The sequence below is a fragment of the Pleurodeles waltl genome, chromosome 3_1 (genome assembly GCF_031143425.1).
Source record: "Pleurodeles waltl isolate 20211129_DDA chromosome 3_1, aPleWal1.hap1.20221129, whole genome shotgun sequence".
NCBI lineage: Eukaryota > Metazoa > Chordata > Amphibia > Caudata > Salamandridae > Pleurodeles > Pleurodeles waltl.
Window position 1 is genome coordinate 34,847,458 of NC_090440.1, and position 24,463 is coordinate 34,871,920.

The window sequence follows — 24,463 nt, forward strand, 5'->3', positions numbered from 1 at the left end:
CAAGGCCTCAAAGTGCCAGATAGGGCATGGAAACACAGTTTATCTGGGCCACCTGGTTGGTGGAGACCAAATCCAACCACTACAGGGCAAAATCCAGACCATTCTGGATTGGACTGCCCCTACCCCACAACCCCAAGTCAGAGCCTTCCTAGGTCTGACAGGGTACTATAGGAGGTTGATTAGGAACTATGGCTCCACTGTAGTCCCCTTAAATGACCTACCATCTAAAAGGATGGCCAAGAAAGTTTTGTGGACAGCTAGCTGCCAAAAAGCTTTTAAAGACCTTAAGCAGGCCATGTGCACTGCTCCTATATTAAGAATCCCAGACCACTCCAAGCAATTTATTGTGCAGATAGATGCTTCTGAGGTAGGGATAGGGGCAGTACTATCTCAATTGAATGAAGAGAGCCACGACCAACCTGTATCTTTCATTAGCAGAAGGCTGACCGTCCAGGGAAAAGCGTTGGTCGGTCATAGAGAGGGAAGCCTTTGTTGTGGGTCGGACTTTGAAGAAGCTGAGGCCATACTTATTTGGCACTCACTTCCTTGTTCAAACAGACCCTTCCTATGGTTAAAAAAGATTAATGGTGAAAATCCTAAACTTAAACTTTTGAGGTGGTCCATAGACCTGTGAGTAACCACTTCAGTGCAGATGGACTCTCTGGATATTTCCACTTAGAGAATGAAGACTCAACCGGCCAAAGTCACTATTATTGTCCTTCGTTTAGAGGGGGGTTATGTAGGAAGTGCCCTCTTTTTGGCATCGTTACTGTAGGAAAGTACTATTTTTCTTGGCATGGTTATACCCATTTTCTGCCTGTTGTTAGTGTTTGTGTACATTGGGATCCTACTAACCAGGACCCCAGTGATTATGCTCTCTACCTTCTAACTTGCTAACTTGCAAAATTTTCACCCCACATTTGACATACTTGTGCCCCCATGAAAGTCCCTAGAATATTGTACCCACATACTCAGGGCATTGGGGTACCTGGGGATCCCCATGGGCTGCAGCATGTATTATGCTACCCATGGGAGCCCATGCAAAGTGTATCTGCAGGCCTGCCATCGTAGCCTGCGTGAAAGGGTGCATGCTTCCTTTTTCACCATAGGGCACTGCACCAGGTCACTATAAGTCACCTCTATGGCAGGCCCGCCTATCCCAGAGGGCAGGGTGGAAGTACCTGAGTGTGAGGGCACCCCTGCACTAGCAGAGGTGCCTCCACGAACCCCAGTGCCATTTTCATGGACTTCGTGAGTGCGGGGATGCCATTTTATGCGTGTACTGGACATAAGTCACTACCTATGTCCAGCTACATAATGGTAACTCTGAACCTAGGCATGTTTGGTATCAAACATGTCAGAATTATACCCCAATACTGTTGTCAGTATTGGAAGTATGATTCCATGCACTCTGGGTCCTCCACCCCCAGCATTGTCCCTACTAGTCTTCCAGGGTTTTTCAGGCAGCAAAAGCTGCTGCCACCCCTCCGACAAGTTTCTGCCCTCCTGCTGCTTGAACAGCTCAAGCCCTGGAAGGCAGAACAAAGGATTTCCTTTGGGAGAGGGTGTTACCTCCTCTCCCTTTGGAAATAGGTGTGTAAGGAAATGACTCCTTGGCATGGTTACCCCCTGCCTTTTTTGCCTTTGCTGATGCTACGTTTTGATTTAAAAGTGGGCTGAGGCCTGCTAATCAGGCCCCAGCACCAGTGTTCTTTCCCTAACCTGTACTTTTGTTTTCACAATTGGCACACCCTGGCATCCAGGTAAGTCTCTTGCAACTGGTACCCCTGGTACCAAGGGCCCTGATGCCAGGGAAGGTCTCTACGGGCTGCAGCATATCTTATGCCACCCTGGGGACCCCTCACTCAGCACAGACACACTGCTTGCCAGCTTGTGTGTGCTAGTGGGGATAAAAAGACTAAGTCGACATGGCACTCCCCTCAGGGTGCCATGCCAACCTCACATTGCCTACAGGTATAGATAAGTCACCCCTCTAGCAGGCCTTACAGCCCTAAGGCAGGGTGCACTATACCATAGGTGAGGGCATAAGTGCATGAGCACTATGCCCCTACAGTGTCTAAGCAAAACCTTAGACATTGTAAGTGCAGGGTAGCCATAAGAGTATATGGTCTGGGAGTCTGTCATGCACGAACTCCACAGCACCATAATAGCTACACTGAAAACTGTGAAGTTTGGTATCATTTGATGCCAGTGTACATTTTATTGTAGCATACACCCCAGAGGGCACCTTAGAGGTGCCCCCTGAAACCTTAACCGACTACCCGTGGAGGCTGACTGGTTTTAGCAGCCTGCCACACACCAGACATGTTGCTGGCCACATGGGGAGAGTGCGTTTGTCACTCTGTGGCTAGTAACAAAGCCTGTACTGGGTGGAGATGCTTATCTCCTCCCCCTGCAGGAACTGTAACACCTCGCGGTGAGCCTCAAAGGCTCACCCCCTTCGTTACAGCACCCCAGGGCACTCCAGCTAGTGGGGTTGCCCATCCCCTCCGGCCACAGCCCCACTTTTGGGGGCAAGGCCGGAGGAGATAATGAGAAAAACAAGGAGGAGTCACTGGCCAGTCAGGACAGCCCCTACGGTGTCCTGAGCTGAGGTGACTCTGACTTTCAGAAATCCTCCATCTTGCAGATGGAGGATTCCCCCAATAGGATTAGGGATGTGCCCCCCTCCCCTCAGGGAGGAGGCACAAAGAGGGTGTAGCCACTCTCAGGGCTAGTAGCCATTGGCTACTAACCCCCCAGACCTAAACACACCCCTAAATTCAGTATTTAGGGGCTCCCCAGAACCTAGGAACTCAGATTCCTGCAACCTAAGAAGAAGAGGACTGCTGAGCTGAAAAGCCCTGCAGAGAAGACAGAGACACCAACTGCTTTGGCCCCAGCTCTACCGGCCTGTCTCCCCCCTTCTAAAGACACTGCTCCAGCGACGCGTTCCACAGGGACTAGCGACCTCTGAAGCCTCAGAGGACTGCCCTGCATCTAGAAGGACCAAGAACTCCCGAGGAGAGCGGCTCTGTTCACCAAAGACTGCAACTTTGCAACAAAGAAGCAACTTTGAACCAAAACACGTTTCCCGCCGGAAGCGTGAGACTTGGCACTCTGCACCCGACACCCCCGGCTCGACTTGTGGAGAACAACCACTTCAGGGAGGACCCCGGCGACTACGAGACCATGAGTAGCCAGAGTTGACCCCCCCCTGGTCCCCCACAGCGACGCCTGTAGAGGGAATCCCGAGGCTCCCCCTGACGGCGACTGCCTGCTTCAAAGACCCGACGCCTGGTAAAGACTCCCCACCAGCAGCCCCCATGACCTGAAGGATCCGACCTCCAGTGCAGGAGCGACCCCCAGGGGGCCCTCTCCCTTGCCCAGATGGTGGCTACCCCGAGGAGCCCCCTCCTTGTCTGCCTGCATCGCTGAAGAGACCCCTTGGTCTCCCATTGAATCCTATTGCGAACCCGACGCTTGTTTGCACACTGCACCCGGCCGCCCCCGAGCCGCTGAGGGTGTACTTTCTGTGTGGACTTGTGTCCCCCCCGGTGCCCTACAAAACCCCCCTGGTCTGCCCTCCGAAGACGCGGGTACTTACCTGCTGGCAGACTAGAACCGCGGCACCCCCTTCTCCATTGAAGCCTATGCGTTTTGGGCACCATTTTGACCTCTACACCTGATCGGCCCTGAGCTGCTGGTGTGGTAACTTTGGGGTTGCTCTGAACCCCCAACGGTGGGCTACCTTGGACCCAAACTTGAACCCCATAGGTGGTTTACTTACCTGCAAAAACTAACAAACACTTACCTCCCCCAGGAACTGTTGAAAATTGCAGTGTGTCTAGTTTTAAAATAGCTATATGTCATTTATGTGAAAACTGTATATGCTATTTTGCTAATTCAAAGTTCCTAAAGTACCTACCTGAAATACCTTTCATTTGAAGTATTACTTTTAAATCTTGAACCTGTGGTTCTTAAAATAAACTAAGAAAAGATATTTTTCTATACAAAAACCTATTGGCCTGGAATTGTCTCTGAGTGTGTGTTCCTCATTTATTGCCTGTGTGTGTACAACAAATGCTTAACACTACCCTCTGATAAGCCTACTGCTCGACCACACTACCACAAAATAGAGCATTAGAATTATCTCTTTTTGCCACTATCTTACCTCTAATGGGAACCCTTGGACTCTGTGCATACTATTCCTTACTTTGAAATAGTGCATACAGAGCCAACTTCCTATAAGGTGTTACATGGCTTGGGAAGGGTAGCCTCCCCAAGCCACTGATATGCTTTGAAGGGCACATTTGATGCCCTCCATATATAAACCTGCCTACACCAGTTCAGGGACCTCAGTCTCTGCTCTGGCACAAAACTGGGCAGCGGAAAGGGGCGTGACCATGTACCTGTCCCTCACCACCCCAGGGGTGATGCCCAGAGCTCCTCCAAAGGGTCCTTCGGTTCTGCCATCTTGAATCCAAGATTGACAGGGACCTCTGGGAGCATCTGAGTGGCCAGGCCAGGCAGGTGACACAAGAGCCCCGTCCTGATAGGTGCTCACCTGGCTAGGTGACGAATCCCCCTTTCAGAGCTATTTAGGGTCTCTCTCTTGGGTGGGTCCTCAGATTTGGCTTGCAAGATTTCAGCAGGACTCCTCTGCAGGCTTACTTTGACTTCTAGCCACTGGAACCGCAACTGGACCCTCCAGGAACCAACAATCTGCATCCACATAGAAGACTCTTCTTGCAACATTGTTTCCACGGCTCCTTCCAGCTTCTGCAACAGTTCCCTGGCTGTGCATCCTCTGAGGGCGGCAAGTCTTCAGTCTGCACAAGAAGGAGGAAGGAATTTCCTTTGAAGTGAGAGTCACTCCCTTACCTTTCCACGCAGGATAGCACCCCCGTGCGCCACACCCCTTGCAGCTGCCCAGGCTTGTTTGCATCTCCTCCATGGGATCTTCAGGCTCAGTTTAGCTCCAGCCCCAGCACTCCTTCCTGGGACGCACAGCCCTCTGCGTGGTTCTCCTGTGGCTTGGTACCCTTCTCCTGTTGTGCTGATTTGGCTTTTCTGTCACTCCTGTGTCCCCATCATGTGGAACTCCTGTGGGTGCTGCCTCTGCTCCTGTGGGCTCCCTGTGTCACTGAGGGTCCCCTGTGACTCTCCCTCCTGGGTTGAGTCCTCCTAGACGTTGCTGGTCCTCGGCAGCTCCACTGTCGGCCAAACACATTTGCCTTTGCCAAGGCTTGTTGGTGGAATCCTTGCACCAGAACCTGACTGCAATTCTTCTTTCAGCATACGACGTCATCTGCATCCTTCAGGAACTCTTCACCGACTCCAGGGCTGCAGTGCTGACCTTCTTCACATCACCGCAAACCAACTCCAGCATCCACAGCTGGGTGGGCAGTAGCTCCTACTCCTCCAGGACTCCTCTGTGACTTCTGGACTTGGTCCTCTTCTTCCCCAGGTCTTCTTCTTAAGGAATCCACCACTGGTTTCTTGCAGTCTTGTCTGGGTGTTACATTTCTTATTTTCCTTACTTTTGGGTGGTTTGGGGAAAATCCATTAACTTACTCCTTTTCTCCTGGTCACTAGGGGGCACTGTGGTGCTTACCTTTGGGGTTTCCTAGTACCACCAGCTCCTCTCTACACATTCCACTTACCTAGGTGGGGGCCCTGTATTCGCATTCCATTTGTTTTGTATATGGTTTGGGCTTCCCCCAGCGTCACTATTGTCTAAGTGCATTAGTACTGTTTTCTATCACTTTCTATGCCTATTGCTGATATCTAGTGTATATATTGAGTGTGTTACTTACCTCCTACTTGAAGGTTGCCTCTCTAGTACTTTTTGGCATTGTGTCACTAACATAAAGTACCTTTATTTTTGTAACACTGAGTGTTTTCTTTCATGTGTGTAAGTGCTGTGTGACTACAGTGGTATTGCATGAGCTCTGCATGTCTCCTAGATAAGCCTTGGCTGCTCATCCCCAGCTACCTCTAGAGAGCCTGGCTTCTAGACACTTTCTACACTACACTAATAGGGGATGCCTGGACCTAGTATAAGGTGCAAATACCTTAGGTACCCACCATACACCAGGCCAGCTATTTACATTGGTGGCAGCGGTGGGATAAGCACTTGCAATTGCCTTACCACTCTGTCACTTGGTACTTTCCACAGGAAAGACCACTTACTAGCTAGGGGCACACACTGTACCTAGTATCAGAGAAGTAGTCTCTTGAGTTTGGGTAAGCTAGGGGTTGAGGCATATCCCTTGCTCCAAACTTCTTTGAAGAGACTTGGAGTAGTTAGGGATCCTATAGCACTCTAGCTAACCAACATGTCTTCAGAACAGGGAACATCTCAGGCTGTAGACTCGCCTTATGTGGGCCTCACTTTCTAAGAGTTGAGGGAGATGTGCTCAGAAAGGAACCTGAAGGCAGGGAGGAATCCTAATAAGAGTCTGCTCCTGGGTCTGCTCCTCCAGGATGACCAAGACCATGCTGGTATCCAGGAGGAGGAGAAGGAGGATGCAGACTCTGCACCTCCCCAGTGTTGGAGAGACAGGATCTGGACACTGAGGAGGGTCAGCAGGTTCCCTCAGAGGATCACATGTTCCCTAGTAAACCCTATAGCCCTGCTGGGAACACCTCAGGAAGTGGGAAGGGAAGCCATAGTAGTAGGGCACCCTTTGTGCCCAGAGAGGTAGTGGAAAGGGTTACTAAGAATAGGGACAGATCTTCCTCTGTCCACTCTCATGTCACCTCATTATCTCAGGTGACACACTTCACAACTCCCGCGGGAGATTTTCTAGACAGGGAACTCGGGAATCTAAGACTGGAGGGGGCCAGGCTGAGACTGCAGCAGCTAGCCCTAGATAGGGAAGCCTTGGCAGTGGAAAGAGAGAGGCAGGGGTTGGGGTTAGTACCCCATGGTGGAAACAACTTTAGCTTTAGGGAGCCTAGGGTCAGGGAGGACTATTTTGACTTCAGAAACCTCAACAATATTATTCCTCCCTACAAGGTGTGGGATGATATTTACAAGTAGTTCACTGCCCTGGAGAGGGCCTTTAAGGTACAAAGGGCCCCTCAGGGACAGCGGGGTGCTATCCTCTGCCTCTCCTTCTCTTACAAAGGGAGAGATAGGCTTCTCACTGTCAGAGAGGAGGATTCTGACAACAAGGCTGTTCTAAAATCTGCACTGTTAGATGGATTTGGTCTCACCACTGAACAATATAGGATTAATTTCAGGGAGACCAGGAAACAGTCCTCCCAGGATTGGGTTGATTTTGTGGACTGCTCTGTTAAAGCTTTGGAAAGCTGGTGACATGGCACCGAAGTCAGTGATTATGAGGGCTTGTATAATCTAATTCTGAGAGAACATATTTTGAAAAACTGTGTCTTTGTATTTTTGCAGCTGTAGTTAGTTTACTCAGATCTGACCTCTCCCCGAGAACTGGGAAAGAAGACAGACAAATGGGTCAGAACTAGAGTGAAAAGAAAAACTCATACAGGGGGTGACAAAGACAAGAAAAAGAAAGCAGGTAATTATCAGGACAAGGGTGGGGACAAAGATAAAAACAAGGAGACTTCACCAGGCCCACAAAACTCTTCTGGGGGTGGGTTTAAAACCTCTTCCTCCCATGTGAAAAAGCCTTAGTGCTACTTGTGTAAAAACAAAGGCCGTAGGCCAGGAGACAGCTCCTGCCCTAAGAAAGGCGCCAAGCCACCCATCACTACAACCGCCACCTCTAGCACTAGTGCCCCTAGTAACAGCAGTAGTGGTGGGTCAGGTAACAATAACCAATCCCAAGACTCATTTTAGGAAGTGTAGTGAAGGCTGGTTTAGTCAGAGAGACAACTGAGGCTGACTTAGTCTCTCATGGGGGCATTGATCTTGCCACCCTTGCTGCCTGTCCCCTTAATATGGATAAGTACAGGCAGCAGCCCTTGATAAATAGTGTTCAGGCAGAGGCCTACAGGGACACAGGTGCCAGTGTCACTATGGTGACTGAAAGAAATGGTGACCCCTGAGCAACACCTACTTGGTCATCAGTACCATGTGACTGATGCCCATAACAATATTGTGTGCCACCCCAAGGCAGTTGTTAATTTCAGCTGGGGGGGTGACTGGTCCCAAAAAAGTTGTTGTGTCCACAGACCTACCTGTAGAGTGTCTATTAGGGAACGACTTGGAGAATTCAGCTTGGGCTGAGGTAGAGTTGGAGGCCCTTGCAACCATGATGGGCATCCCAGTGCATATTTTGCTTTAACCAGGTCACAAGCCAAGATTCAAAAAGAGCAAGAAAACTTGGAGCCTGAAACAATGGCCCAAGAGCTTCCAAAACCCAAGGGTAGAAAAGGGCAAAACATTGCCCCCTACCCCACCCTCCAGTGAAGATTCCCCTTTTGGAGGGGGAGGAATCTACTCCCTTGGTAGAACCTACACCTGAGGAGCTGAAAGCTGATACAGCTGAACTCTTAGATGCAGGGGAGTCTGCCAGGGAGGAATTCAGTATGGCACATAAAAACTGTCCCTCACTGGAAAGACTGAAGCAGCAAGCTGCCATCCAAGAAGCAGGGGATGTCAGTGGCAACCACAAGGTGTACTTGGAAGACATCTTCTTATATTCATAGCCTTTGAATGCAAACCTGGTGCCACCAGTAGGTTGGCAGTACCTCTGCAATATAGAGAATGTTTCTTAACCCTGGCACATGGGGGCAAAGCAAGACTTGGGACAGGCTTCTCCCTCACTTTTACTGGACCCACATGTCTGAGGAGCTTTGTTGCTCCTGTGTCACCTGTCAAGCCAGTAGTAAGACAGGCGGCCTCCCAAGGGCCCCCTTAATTCCAATGTCTGTGGTTGGGGTTCCCTTTGAGAGGGTTGGGGTGGATATTGTTGCCCCCTAGACCCGCCCACAGCCTCTGGGAACAAGTTCATACTGGTAGTGGTGGACTATGGCACCAGGTACTCGGAAGCTATTCTTGTGAGGACCATTACAGCTCCTGCAGTGGCAAAAGCTGGGAATTTTCTCATGAATGGGCTTTCATAAAAAGGTTGTATCAGAGAGTGGTACCAACTTTATGTCTGCATACCTAAAGGCAATGTGGAAGGAATGTGGTGTAACCTACAAGTTCACCACCCCTCACCACCCTCAAACCAATGGCTTGGTAGAGAGATTTAACAAGCCTCTCAAAGCCATGATCATGGGACTCTCTGAAAAGCTCACAAGGAGATGGGATGTCATATTGCCATGCCTCCTTTTTGCCTACAGGGAGGCTCCTCAGAAGGTAGTGGGTTACAGGCCCTTTGACCTTCTGTTTGGACACCCTGTTAGGGGGGTCCTCTTGCTCTTGTAATGAAGGGCTGGGAGAAACCTCTTAAGCCCCCTAAACAGGGCATAGTGTACTATGTACTTGGCCTCAGATCCAGGATGGGTGAGTACATGAAAAAGGCCACTAAAAGCCTTCAGGCCAGCCAAGAACTGAAAAAGCAGTGGCATGACAAGAAGGCTGTTCTGACTGTTTACCAGCCAGGGCAGAAAGTGTGGGTCCTGCATCCTGTGGCTCCAAGATAGGTGGAGTGGCCCCAACACAATCGTAGAGAAAGAAGGGTGAGGTCGCTTACTTGTTGGACCTAGGCACTCCCAGAAGCCCCTTGAGGTTGCTTCATGTGAACCGCCTGAAGCCCTACTATAACAGGGCTGAGATGACCCTGCTCATGGCCACTAAGAAAGTAACCCTCTCCCTGACCTCTCCTCCCACTGCAGCTGATGGCTAAGTAGCTGGAGTAATCCTAGCAGACTATGGCCCTCATTCCAACCCTGGCTGTCTCTGACCGCCAGGGTGGAGGGCAGCGGAAGCACCGCCAACAGGCTGGCGGTGCTTCCTGGGCTAAGCCGCGGTCAGAAAAGGGGAACCAGCAGTTTCCCGCCGGTTTTCCCCTGGCCCAGGGAATCCTCCATGGCGGCGCTGCTTGCAGCGCCGCCATGGGGATTCCGACCCCCTTCCCTCCAGCCTGTTTCTGGTGGTTTTCACCGCCAGAACCAGGATGGCGGGAACGGGTGTCGTGGGGCCCCACTGGCATGGGCAGTGCAGGGGCCCCCTAACACAGCCCCACAAAGATTTTCACTGTCTGCTTAGCAGACAGTGAAAATCGCGACGGGTGCCACTGCACCCGTCGCACCCCTGCAACTCCGCCGGCTCCATTCGGAGCCGGCTTCCTCGTTGCAGGGGCTTTCCCGCTGGGCCGGCGGCCGCCCTTTTGGCAGTCGTCCGCCGGCCCAGCAGGAAAGTTGGATTGGCCGCCGCGGTCTTTTGAATCTCAGAAAGAAGACTGCAGAAACCTCCTAGGGCAGTTCTCAGTACTGTTTTCTCTAACACCTGGTCAGACAACATAGTGTGAGCACACCATTGATACAGCAGACAGTTTGCCCATAAAAAGCAAAATCTGTAGGCAACCTGACCATGTTAGAGACTGCATCAAAGCAGAAGTGAAAAATACGCTGGACCTAGGAGTCATTGAGCACTCTGAAAGCCTCTGGGCAAGCCTATTGGTGCTGGTCCCAAAACCTCATTCTCGGAATGGGAAAAGAGAAATTAGGTTCTGTGTTGACGACAGAGGGCTCAACACTGTCCCAAAAACAGATGTGCATCCTATCCGTAGGGCAGATGAGCTAATAGATACACTGGCATCTGCCAAGTATTTTAGCACATTTGATTTCACTGCAGGCTATTGGCAGATCAAACTATCAAAAGATGCTAAGGGCAGGGTGCAAGTACCTGTGTTTGAGGGCATCCCTGCATGAGCAGAGGTGCCCCTATGAACTCCAGTGCCACTTTCATGGACTTTGTGAGTGCGGGACGCCATTTTACCAGTGTACTGGACACAGGTCACACTACCTGTGTCCAGCTAAATAATGGTAACTCCGAACCTGGGCATGTTTGGTATCAAACATGTCATAATCATACCCCAATACTGTTGCCAATAATGGTTGTATGATTCCATGCACTCTGGGGGCTCCTTAGAGGACCCCCAGCATTGCTCCTTCAAGTCTTCTGGGGTTTTACGGGCAGTCCGCGCTGCTGCCACCCCTCAGACAGGTTTCTGCTCTCCTGCTTCTTGACCAGCTCAGGCAGAGGAAGGCAGAACAAAGGATTTCCTGTGGGAAAGGGAGGCAACACCCTCTCCCTTGGAAATAGCTGTTACATAGCTTGGGGGGTAGCCTCCCCAAGCCACCAGTATGCTTTGAAGGGCATATTTGGCGCCCTCCTTGCATAAACCACTCCCCTGTTCATCACCACCCCAGGGGTGGTGCCCAAAGCTCCTCCAGGTGGTCACTTGATTATGCCTTCTTGAATCCAAGGTGGCCAGTGCCCCCTGGGAGCATCTGAGTGGCCAGGTCAGGCAGGTGCCGTCACAGCCCTCTTCTGATAGGTAGTCAACCTGCTAAGTGACCAATCCCCCTTCCTGGGCTATTTAGGGTCTCCCTCTTGGGTGGGTCCACAGATTCGATGTGCAAGATTCCAGCAGGACTCCTCTGCATCACTTACTTCATCTTCTGGCCAATGGGACAGCAACTGGACCCTCCAGGAACAGACAATCTGCAACTCCAGCGACAACTCTGTCTTGCAACATTGTTTCTCTGGCTCCTTCCAGCAACTACAATATTTCCCTGGCTGTGCAGCCATCCTCTGAGGGCGACAAGTCTTCAGCCTGCACAAAAAGTAAGAAAAAATCTCCCTTGGAGAGGAGGAGTTCCTCCCCTGCATCCAAAGGCACCAGCTGCAACGATGACTGGCTCGGTGGATCCTCTCTCCTCCAGACCTGTATGGATACTGCATAATAGGTGGTGGTCTGGAGTGGTCCCCTTGGTCCTCTCTATCAGCTGTCCAACTTGGGAGAAGGTAAGCCCTTGCCTCTCCTTGGAGGACAGTACCCCTGAGCACTGTGACTCTTGCAGCTACCAAGGCTTGTTTTTTCTTTCTTTAAGGGATGTTCAGACTCCGTGTAGCCCTGGCCCCAAACGCTCCTTCCTGCGAAGCACAGTCTCCTGCCTACTGCTCCAGCGACATGGGACCCCTCTTCAAGTGTGCTGAGTGGGCCTCAATGTGAATCCTGTGCCTGCTGCCTGTGGGTCACCTTGGACTCCCTTCCTTGGGTCGAGTCCCCTGGGTCTTGCTGGTCCTCTTCCGCCTTGCAAAACCTTCTTCTCCAACTCTTGTATTTGCCAAGGCTTGTTGGTGGTTTTCCAGTACCACTGACCGACTGCATCACAACCGCCGACGTGCACATCACTTGCGTCACTACTGGAACTCCTTTTTGCACCTGTGCTGCACTGCTGACTTTCTTTATCCACCGTTGACTTGGTCCTGCATCCACAGAAGGGTAGGTAGTGGCTCCTGCCACAACCGGACACTCCAATTCAAACTGGACTTGGTCCCCTTCCTTTGCAGTAACTCTTCTGTCAGGATCCACCTTTGGTTTCTTTCAATCTTATCTGGGTCTTGCACAGTCCTTTCCCAAATTCCTCCTGTTGGTTTTGAGGAAAACCAGGTACTTACCTCTTTTCTACTGGTCGCTGGTGGTGACCAAGGGTACTTACCTCTTAGGGTTCCTAATTCTTCCAACTCCCCTCTATTGGATGGGGGACTGCCTTTCACATTCCACTTTTTTAGTATTTGGTTTGGCCCTCCCCTATGGTCCTCACTATTTGCTATTGCTTTTACCAATCACTATTGCTTTCTATGCTATTTACTGATTGCTAATGTTTATATAATAGTGTGTTTACTTACCTCCAGTTGGGGTATTGCCAATACAGTATTTTAGTATGTGTGTCACTATAATAAAGTACCTTTATTTTTGTAACACTGTGTGGTTCTTTCATGTGTGTAAATGCTGTGTGACTGTAGTGGTATTGCATAAGCTGTGCATGTCTCCTACATAAGTTTTGGCTGCTCATCCACAGCTAACTCTAGAGAGCCTGGCTTCTAGACACTGCCTACAGCTCACTAATAGGGGATATCTGGACCTGGTATAAGGTGATAACACCATAGGTGCTCACCACACACCAGGCCAGCCTCCTACATGCTACCTGCACACGTCCTGATGTGCACAGTGCATACATGCACGACGCAGCCCTATGCGCTACCTGCATACATTCTTGTGTGCACAGGGCATGCATGCACGATGCAGCTCTATGCGCTACCTGGTCACCTCCTGGTGTGTACAGAACACACACGCACGATGCGGCTCTGTGCGCTACCTGCACACCTCCTCGTGTGCCCAGTGGCCACATGCACGACGCAGCTCTAAGCACTACCTGCACACCTCCTCGTGTGCACAGTTTACATATGCACGACGCAGCTCTAAGCTCTACCTGCACACCACCTGGCGTGCACTGTGCGCACATGCTCAGCACAGCTCTGTGTACTGCCTGTACACTTCCTTATGTTCAGGCATGCACGATTCAGCTATATGGACTGCCTGTATATCTCCTGGTGTGCCCAGCGGCCACATGCACGACACAGCTCTATGGGCTACCTGCACACCCACTTCCATGGGCGTAGGAAGTGTGGGGGACACGGGGGATGTATCCCCCCCAGATTTTGGAGGGTGGGGGACACGGGAGACGAAGGTGGGGGGGACAAGGGGACAAAAAAATGGCCCCTCTCACTTCTATTGTTCAGAGGGCCATTAGCGCTCAAAAGTGCTACTTATAATAGCCCTGTACCGACCATCCTCCAATCTGATGGTAACAGAATGAAGGTGAGTCCGGAGGCCCCCTGCGCCCTCTGCCCTTTTGTTTGTCCTGTTCACAGCTGTGGGCATTAAGGGTGCTCATAAGAACAAAGGGCACGAGGAGGAGAAAAGAGTTTTTGATGATTACTGTTTGCATCACCTGCTGCCGCCTTGAAGAGGAGCACTGCAGGACGCCTTCAAGAGGAACTGCAAGACAATGAGGAAGATCTAAAGAGGAAAAACAGTCCCACTCACCCTGATGCCTGCAGGCTAGAAAGGAGACTCTGTGAAACACAATATTTGTATTTGCCTAAGATCACACCAGTTGGTGAAACAGTGAAGTCGAGATTGAGCCCAGATTTTACCTTTTCACACAACAATTTAGCTATTAGAAGGGTATATTTTTCTAACATTTATGTTTAATGTTTTGTTATCTAGGTAATGAAGGGCTTGATTACAGCTTGGCTAACAGGGAGAAGCCATATTTCATTTTGGACCGTTATGCCTAGCGTTATTATTTATGTTGTTGTTATCATTACATACTAAAGCATATTGAAGTATATTATCTTTTCTCTATCTTTTCTTCACTCTACTCTGAAACAATCTACCCTATACCACTGCACCCTACACCACTTTTCTCCACTCTGTGCTACTCTACGCCACTGCAATCTATGCTGTACCACTCCACTCTACACCACTCTACACTACGCCACTGTAATCTATGCTATTCTACTCTGACTATAGTACACTACACCCCTGCACTCTGCCAGTGCACTCTTCACCACTTTACTCAAAACCAATGCACTCTATGCCACTGCACTCTATGCCAATCTACTCTGCACCACAGCACTCTATTCAACTGCTTTCAATGCCGATGTACTCTGCGCCACAGCACTCTATGCCACTGCACTCTATGCCACTCTACAACACACCACTGTACTTTGCGACCCTCTAATCTGCAACATTGCCTCTCTGCCACTGAACTCCATGCCACTCTACTCTGCACCACTGCACTCAATGCCACTGTACTCTGTCCCACTGCACTCTTTTCTGCACCACTGCACTCTAATCTACTCTACACCACTCCACTGTAGGGCACTTCATTCTGCTTTGAAATCATCTCCTCTATGCCACTGCAATCTACGCAACTCCACTCTATGCTATGCCAGTCCAATCTACCCTGCACCACTCCAATGTACCCTGTACCACTCCAATCTGCTCTGCACCGCTATATGCTACTGCACTCTACATCACTATGCTCCTCTCTGCAACAATCTACTCTTCACCACTATACTGTACTCTGCAGCAGTCTACTCTATGCCACGGCACTCTATGCAACTCTTTTCTACTCTGCACCACTGTACTCTACGCCACTCCTCTACTCTGCATCACTCTACATCACTGCACTCTATGCCAATGCATTCTGTGCCACTCTGCTCTACACCACTGCCCTTCATGACACTCTACTCTGCAACACTGCACTCTGCCACTGAACTATACTCCTCTCTACTCTGCACCGCTCAACTATATGCCACTCTACTGCACTCTACACCAATGCATTATATGCCACTACACTGTATGCCACTCTACTCTGCATCACTGCACTCCACCACTACACCAGTCTACTCTACCTTGCACCACTCCACTCTACTATGCACCGCATCACTCTGACACAGCAGTCTGAACCACTGCAATCTATGATGTGCCACACCACTCTACTATGCACTGCATCATTCTATGACACAGCACTTTGCCCGACTGCACTCCGCACCACTGCAATCTATGATGTGCCACTCCACTCTGCTCCCCTCTCCTCTTCACCACTCTACACTAATGCACTGTACGCTAAACCAGTGCAGTCTTCACCAATGCACTCTAAACCACTTTACTCAAAACCAATGCACTCTATACCACTACACTCTACAGCAATCTACTTTGCACCACTGTACTTTATGCCACTTCACTCTAGACAACCAAACTCCACTCTGACACTTCACTCTGACATTACACTCCATGATACTAGACACTGAAACTCTATTCCATTAAATTCTAACACTTTCTCCACTCTGTAACTCCCTACACAACTCCCTATAGGCCACTTGATTCCACTTTACTCCACTCTATACCACTCCACACCACTCTATGCCACTTCAATCTATGATACTCTACGCCACTGCACAACCCTGTATGCCACTCTACTATACAACAATGTACTATGCTCAACAACACTCTACCCAACTTTCTCTATGCCACTTCACGTTACTTTACTTCACTCTATGCCATTTCACTCTTCTTTATGCCTTTCCACTCTATGACACTCTGTTACTCCACTCTATGACACTCTATTACACTGTGACACTACTCCACTCTACTACTACTTTATGGCATTGGCGCTTGATTAGAGATTCAGATCTCTGTTGATTGCCTTCTCACTCATGAGAAGTGAGTCAGATTTATCCCCGCCATTTTGGTTACAAGCACTATGTAACCCTTTTAACTCAAGCTTAAGGAAGGCTTAGGATGATCCTGATACTTGTCTAGGTGATCGAAATATCGACGGCCAAAGTACCTTGACTTGAATTTGTGATATTGTACATAAGTTGGCATAAGCATAGGCACTATGAGCTAATGACTTCTAGATTCACTATTTGAGTCATTCATGTAAATGTTGGGGTATAAAAGCTTGTAAATCATTATTGTGGATAATAGGAAAGTAGCTTCCTTCTAGCTTGGTTACCCACACTTTTGGCCTGTTTGCCAGTGTGTTTGAGTGTGTCTACTGGGATCCTGCTAATCAGGACCCCAGTAGTTATGCTCTCTCCCTTAAGTTATGGTTGTTGCATACTGGTAACCCAGTATTTCACCCACAATTGGCATACTGGTGCCCCCTTATAAGTCCCTAGTATATGGTACTTAGGTACCCAGGGCATTGGGGTTCCAGAGGATCCCTATGGGCTGCAGCATTTCTTTTGCCACCCATAGGGAGCCCATGCAAAAGTCTTCTGCAGAACTGCAATTGCAGCCTGCGTGAAAAGGTGCATGCACCCTTTCACTGCCATTTACACTGCACCGGGTCACTTATAAGTCACCCCTATAGCAGGCCCTCCAGCCCTGAGGGCAGGGTGCAGAGTACCTGTGTGTGAGGGCACCCCTGCACTAGCAGAGGTGCCCCCACGACCTCCAGGACCATTTTCCTAGACTTCGTGAGTGCGGGGATGCCATTTTACACGTGTACTGGAAATAGGTCACTACCTATGTCCAACTACATAATGGTAACTCCAAACATAGGTATGTTTGGTATCAAACATGTTGGAATCATACCCCAAGGCTTTTGCAAGCATTGGTTGAATGATTTCATGCACTCTGGGGGCTCCTTAGAGGACCCCAGTATTGCCATTCCAGCCTTCTGAGGTTTTCCAGGTAGCCCCAGCTGCTGCCACCTCTCAGACAGGTTTCTGCCCTCCTGTTGCTTGAACAGCTCAAGCCCAGGAAGGCAGAACAAAGGATTTCCTTTGAGAGAGAAGTGTTACACCCTCTTCTTTTGCAAATAGGTGTTACAGGCTTGGGAGAGGTAGCTTCCTTCCCCAGGCCACTGGAAATGCTTTGAATGGCACATTTGGTGCCCTCCTTGCATAATCCAGTCTACACCGGTTCAGGTACCCCCAGTCCCTGCTCTGGCACGAAACTGGACAAAGGAAAGGGGAGTGACCACTCCCCTGTCCATCACCACCCCAAGTGTGGTGCTCAGAGCTCCTCCAGAGGGTCCCTGGATTTTGCCATCTTGGATTACAAGTTGGCAGCGAACTCTGGAAGCATCTGAGTGGCCAGTGCCAGCAGGTGGCGTCAGAGCCGTCCCCTGATAGGTTACCTGTTTAGCTGACCAATCCCCCTTTCAGGGCTATTTAGGGTCTCTCCTTTGGGAGGTTCTTCAGATTCGGATTGCAAGACACCAGCAGGAATCTTCTGCATCCTTTACTTTACCTTCTCACTGAAGAAATGCACCTGGACCCTCCAGGAACTCCACAAACTGCAACAAATAAGCAAAGACGACTTCTGCAACATTGAATCTTCAGCTCTGGCCACCAAATGCAGCTGTTTCCCGGTCGTGCATCCTCAGAGGACAGCCGGTCTTCAGCCTGCACTAAAAGAATGAAGGAATCTCCCTTGGACTGAAGGAGTCACTCCCCTGCTTCAGCTGGCACCTCTCTGTAACGACAACCATCTGCGTATGTCCCCTCTCCTGATGAGTTGCATGGATTCTGCATCACGGGTGGTGGACTGAAGTGGTCCCGATGGTCCTGACGTCCTACTGTCCAACTTTGGTGGAGGTAAGAGCATGCCTTCCCTGTGCACCACGTGTTTTTCAGTTGCCAAGGCTTGTTGGCATCTTTCTATGAAATTCTTTGTGCACAATGTAGCTCTGGCCCCCAGCACTCTTTGCTGTGATGAACAGCTTCCTGAGTGGTTCTTTGGCGGCATGGGATCCTTTGATTTTGTACTGCGTGTGCCTCCTTTTGCAACTCCTTTGTCCCCGTGCTGGGGGACTCCTGTGTGCACTGCCTGGTCTTCTGTGGGCTCTCTGAGTTGCTGAGAGCCCTCTCTGACTCCCCCTCCTGGGTAGAGTCCACCAGGTCCCTCCTGGTCCTGGCAGTGCCATTTTCCGCTAACCGTGAGCTTTGCGTGTGCCAAGGCTTGTTGGCGGACTCCAGCGAGGCAAACCAGACTGCAGTCATCCATCCTGTGTGGGATATCATCTGAACCAACCAGGAACCCGCATCCATCTTCTTGCGTGCAGTACTGACTTTTGTTCTTCAGCAGTGGTTCTTCTTTTGCACCCAGATTCGGGTTAGCAGGGGCTCCTGTCCTCCCTGGACTCTTCTGTGCTTCTTGGACTTAGTCCCATTCTTCCACAGGTCTTTAGGTCCAGGAATCTACCCTTTGTGTCTTGAAGTCTCTTCTGGTTCTTGCATTATCTTCTTTCTCGTGTTCTTGTGTGTTATAGGAAAGTTACTGTGATTTACTCCTGCTTTCTTGGGCTCTGAGGTGGGTTCTATTACTTACCTTTGGTGTTTTCTAATACTCCCAGCACCCCTCTACACACCACACTTGCCTAGGTGGGAAACCGACATTAACATTCCACGGTGTTAGTATATGGTTTGTGTTTCCCCTAGGCCCATTTCTAACCATTGTGATTTTCACCAATTGCACTGTTTTCTAACTGTTTTTATTGCTATTACTGCATACTAGTGTATATAATTGGTGTATTACTTATCTCCCAAGGGAGTATAGTCTCTATGGTATTTTTGACATTTTTGTCACTAAAATAAAGTACCTTTATTTTTGTAACACTAAGTATTTTCTTTCATGTGTGTGAGTATTGTGTGACTACAGTGGTATTGCATGAGCTTTGCATGTCTCCTAGATAAGCCTTGGTTGCTCAGCTACAAGCTACCCCTAGAGAGCCTGGCTTCTAGACACTGCCTACATTTTACTAATAAGGGATAACTGGACCTGGTATAAGGTGTAAGTACCATAGGTACCCACTACAAACCGGGCCAGCCTCCTCCGAACCACTGTACTATATAGGTTACTTTTTACATTTATCTTGTAATTGGTGACATTTACAGATAACTTGTGTAATGCCCGAATACCAGTCTTTCTCGATTTCCTCTGTTGATGTTTTCCCACTACATTTGCTCTTTTATATTTTGATTGAACAAATGCATGGCACATTCCATTTGCATACTACTTTAATATTATTTTTTATGGGAGTGGTGTTGCATTTTATTCAAGGGACCCCTGTTCCTTTAAAGTTAGTTTACTGCTCCATTCTAGGACACTCTACTTATTCCATGACACTACGCCACACCAGTTGATGACACATCATTCTCCTTTATGCCATTAACTTTGAGCCATGATGAATAGTAGTCGTACTAGTGTACAGCATTGCAAAAACACATTGGCAAAGGCAATAGAACTTGCATAGGCGAGACCTATTGGCTTTGCCAATGCTTGTTTATAAGGTATGAACTTCAAGGTGACTTGCAATATCCTTTTGTACGCAGGGGGTATTTTACTCCATATAATACATGATCCCACCACCAACTTCCCCACAAACCACTTAAAACCTTTGTGCATAGCTTCTGTCATTCCAAGCTGTTAAAGTAGAGCACAAGAAAAAAAAGCAACATTATTTTTTTTTGCTTTAAACAGCTGCATTAATTATGCTCTGTGACCTAATCTGCTTTTCACCTTGGCTGCTAGCTCTGGCAGAAAATATTGTAATGTCAGAACTCCACTGTAATAACACTATCATAGTCATTTTCTGATGTCTTTTCTTTTTAATCAGCAACTTGGTGCATCACAAACAGCTGATTCTAAAGAAATTAGTGACTGCAGTTTATACAGAGATTAAAGAATCCATCTTTATATAGCCTGTAACTCCAAGAGCGTCTTCGTTGAAATGCTTCTAGTTGTGACTAATGTGGATCTGAGCTGCCCAAGATCACACACAGGAGTAGAAGTGTTATTAGAACTGTGGTTTCCGAGCACAGTTTACAACTATTGTACCTAATCGCTTTTGATATCTCCAGTGCGGTTCCAATTGGCATGAGATGAGGGGCATGATGGGTGTGGGGCGCAAAGGGTATGTTCTTCCTTTTTACCCTCCTACCTTGATTTGCTTGGTGCATGAAGATGCAAGGTTAATTAACATGTTATTTTCACATTTGAGCTAATTACTTTGTGAATGTAAATAACAATAAAAGATACTTTCAGACTGTGAAAACATGCCTTCCTTTCTCCCTATTTCACTTCCAATATATATGATTGTGTATATTTATCGGAGCCTGCAGTTCGCAAACAACAAGCGATTTGTATAGGGTTGATTGAAAGTCCCCAAGGCTGTCCCTGTCCCCCCCAGAAATGTATTGTCTCCTACGCCCCTGCCCCCTTCCATGCACAGTGCACACATGCACGTCGCAGCTCTAAGCGCTACCTGCACACCTCCTCGTGTGCACAGTTTACATATGCACGACGCAGTCCTATGCACACCTCCCCATGAATCCTGCTGTGCACAACGGCTACAAACACATCACGCACGTGCAGAGCTCAGGGTCGCACCGGCCTGTAGGGCAGTGGGGCTGTGCACGACGGGATGGTCTTACTGCTCAGTGTGTGGCCTGTTGGTACACCACTCTAATAAATATTTTCTGATAAGTAGCTGCGTACAGGTGCTTTCAGCCGGATACTGTGAGAAAGAAGTCAGTCGGATGTCTCCAGGAAATTTTACATTCACACAGCCAAAAACACACACACTCTCTCACTCTCTGCTTTGAAAATCCTCAAAAATAATGGTCATTTTACTAAATATTATGTTTTCTCTTTTCGAACTCTACCAGTGGGTGTGTGTCTCCCTTTCCGCTGCCCCTTAGGCCCCTCTCATGCACCCTGCTTGTTGGATAAAAATATTTACACCTTATGTGCTAGTCTGGTTGTCGGAACATCTGAAGCTCCCCTGACCCGATCTTTCCGGTCGAGCTGCGCCCCTGTCCATTAATATGTGCGCTTTCCGGGGGGTACCTCCCTTGTGCACTTTTTACAGAGTTTCAGGGGAGGCCTCAAGGGTGGCTGGGCCTGCGTCCATCCTCTGATCGGGAGCCATGTCTGGGTAAACTCACCGTGTGACGCAGAAGTAACGCTGTATTGTTTGGGAACTAAATATACTTGTGTGCAACCCACTCCCTGCAAGTAACAGTTGCCCTCTGCTCAGCCCTCTCATATTTTCATCACTCAGCCCAGGCACTCCCCCCTGCATTCAACAATTCATCCGCACCCTACAACATCAACAAACCCCCACGCCCCTCTCTTCTCCTTTCTAGCACCCCCTTTTCACTTCCAGCGCCCCACTCTCTAGAAGTGTGACAGCTTCTCCCGGGGATGTGGGTCTCAGATGTATGGGGACAGTCTCTCCTTTCTCTTCTAGCACCCCCTTTTCACTTCCGGCGCCCCTCTTTCTCTCGAAGTGTGACAGCTTCTCGGGGATGTGGGTCTCAGATATATGGGGTCAGCCTCTCCTTTCCCTTCAAGCACCCCCTTTTCACTTCCAGCGCCCCCCTCTCTGTCTAGAAGTGGACAGCTTCTCCCGGGGATTTGGGTCTCAGATATATGGGGGCAGCCCCTCATTTCGCTTCTAGAACCCCCGTTTTCACTTCCAGCGCCCCTCTCTCTCTCTAGAAGAAAGACAGCTTCTCCCGGGGATGTGGGTCTCAGATATGTGGGGACAGCCTCTCCTTTCCCTTCTAGCACCCCCTTTTCACTTCCAGCGCCCCCCCTCTCTCTCTCTCTAGAAGAGAGACAGCTTCTTCCGGGGATGTGGGTCTCAGATATAAGGGGACAGCCTCTCCTTTCCCTTCTAGCACCCCACTTTCACTTCCAGCGCCCCCTCTCTTTCTCTCTCTCTCTAGAAGAGAGACAGCTTCTCCCGGGGATGCGGGTCTCAGATATATGGGGGCAGCCCCTCATTTCGCTTCTAGAACCCCCGTTTTCACTTCCAGCGCCTCCCCCCAGCCCCCTCTCTAGAAGAGAGACTGCTTCTCCCGGGGATGTGGGTCTTTGATATATGGGGCAGTCCCTCTTTACCTCCAAGGGCCGGCCAAGACCGAGGTGCAGCAGGGACAGCACGATCGTGGTCGCTGTGGTGGCGATCATGGTTGAAACTCCCTGAATCGTGTCCTCTTCGGGGCCCCGTCTCTTGCACCCTTCACGGTCCTTCCCTCCTGATTCTCGTGGCTCTTGGGTTGGCCTTTTAACAGCACTGGACGGGGGCGGGGGGACCTTCCCAGCCCAACAGCAACAAATACTTCCTCCTGTCCAGATACGGGGACAGCTGCACGCCTCGCAGACCCCACTGCAGGTGAAGCTATAGCCCCCCGGTCTGCAAGGGTCCCGGGTCATGGCCTAAGCAGGCGGTAGCCTCAAAGGTATGCACTAAAGCCGAGCATTATTGGGTGACCTTTGAGGGGACAATAGATCTCCAATCTTCACAATCTGCAAGTCACCGGACGGATCAGTGGGAACGAAGTCATAGGAATGAGGGCGGGCACTGTCCCCCCCCCCCCCCCCCCCCCCCACACACACACACCAGGCTGGGAACACGGACATGTTTAATTGAGTATTCATCTCTAAATCAATGCCTGTGTACACCTCACAGGAATGCGCGTGTGCTGATTAACAAAGAGAAATGGCCTCTTAGCACCTGACACCCATATCAGGGTCCTCTCGGGATAAGGGATTGCAACAACATCACACTGCAAACAGCAACGTGAACTGTGGCTCGCGGGATAGGTGAGGGGTGGGAGGTCCAGTACTCTTTACTCCGAGTATCCGCCACAAATGACATCACTTTCAGAAGGACTGATGCATTAATAATTGTAAGTGCGTTGCATTAACCCTTGGCCAGGCGTTCTCCCGGGCGAGGGTTCAGGCCAGCCTGCCTCCCCCCCCTCCAGCAGAAGTGAACAGCCATGATTCCACCCAAGCACTCCTTCATCCTTCCACCCATGCTCACTCATCACTCATTCATGACCTCGGTCACTGGTCCTTGTACTCGTGCGCAGGGTCGGACAGAACAAAGGCACCAGAATAAAACTGGTATCGTTAGTGAATTAGGCAGCTAAACAAGCATGTGCAATACAATAGGTCTGGCATTTGTTTGAGTTAGAGCTGTTGGCGTTGTAAATGCATAAACGGACCTTTCTTGCCACATAAAGTGGTCATCCCTGTCGCATAATTTGGTCCTTTCTGCCAGATAATTCCAGTGGCCCTGCATATAACTGAAGCACTGAAGTAGGTCCATACACAGCAGCGTGTAGAGTGATGGAGAGATGTGCAGAGGTAGAGGTGTACTGAGGGGTGGCTAGTTTACCTTTGAGAAGGGCCTCCACTGCGCTGCAACACGTCACTGGGTTTTTAGCAACGTTTGATCCCTTTAAGCCAGAAACATTGTTTTCCTTAAAATCTGCAAAGTATGCAGCAAACGAGGGCTTATGTGGCAAAGTGGCAAATCCATAATTATGCGGGATATGCTGCAGAATCACTTATTTCCAGTGGATCTGCTCATGGCTCTATTAAAAACGCTGACAAAGTTGTGACTCTTCCTAAGTGAAGAGACTTGTCAAGTTTCACTCATACAAGACAAACAGAGCGGGAAGGGGCCGTGCAAGTACCTAAAGTGCAACGAAAAGCACTGGCAGCAAATTCCATGCAGCGCTGCACCAGGTGCTGCGTCTGTCCTGCTAGTAAAAACAAGTGATGGACGGAATGCTGAACATTGTCAAACACTCACCCCCAGTCACAGATCTGGGTTTAATCCATCGTTCTTTTGCTCACCATGCCACCCCAGTTTGGACCCAGCCATATGCAAATCAGTCTTGACCCTGTTCCCCATGGGAACAGTCCAGCCCGAACTGCCAAGCCAGGTCCTCCCTGGACCGGAAACAAGCATCCTAGGACCGGTTTCAGGGTATCACCCTTCATCAGCTAGGCTAGCTTGAATCCAGTATTACAGTGAGCAAGGGACCCACGTCTGGGCATACCCTTCCCACTTAGGGCAACTTTAGCAACACAAAAGGATGATGGACGGAGTGTTGAAACTTTTCAAACACTCACCCCCAGTCCTAGATCTGGGTTTAATCCATCGTTCTTTTGCTCACCATGCCACC

General features: G+C 49.6%; 1 protein-coding gene across 2 annotated transcripts in view; it reads right to left on the reverse strand.

The window, feature by feature from the left end:
* Nucleotides 1-22,811, reverse strand: part of LOC138283737 (astacin-like metalloendopeptidase) — a 301,255-nt gene extending 278,444 nt beyond the window's left edge. Inside the window, exon 1 of one of the 2 annotated variants that reach the window (XM_069221780.1) lies at nt 22,383-22,811. In XM_069221780.1, coding sequence (XP_069077881.1) covers nt 22,383-22,697 — 315 coding nt within the window. In that variant the 5' untranslated portion in view covers nt 22,698-22,811. The remainder of the gene's footprint in view (nt 1-22,382) is intronic. The other variant, XM_069221781.1, reaches the window with a different exon arrangement.
* Nucleotides 22,812-24,463: the final 1,652 nt, after the last annotated feature.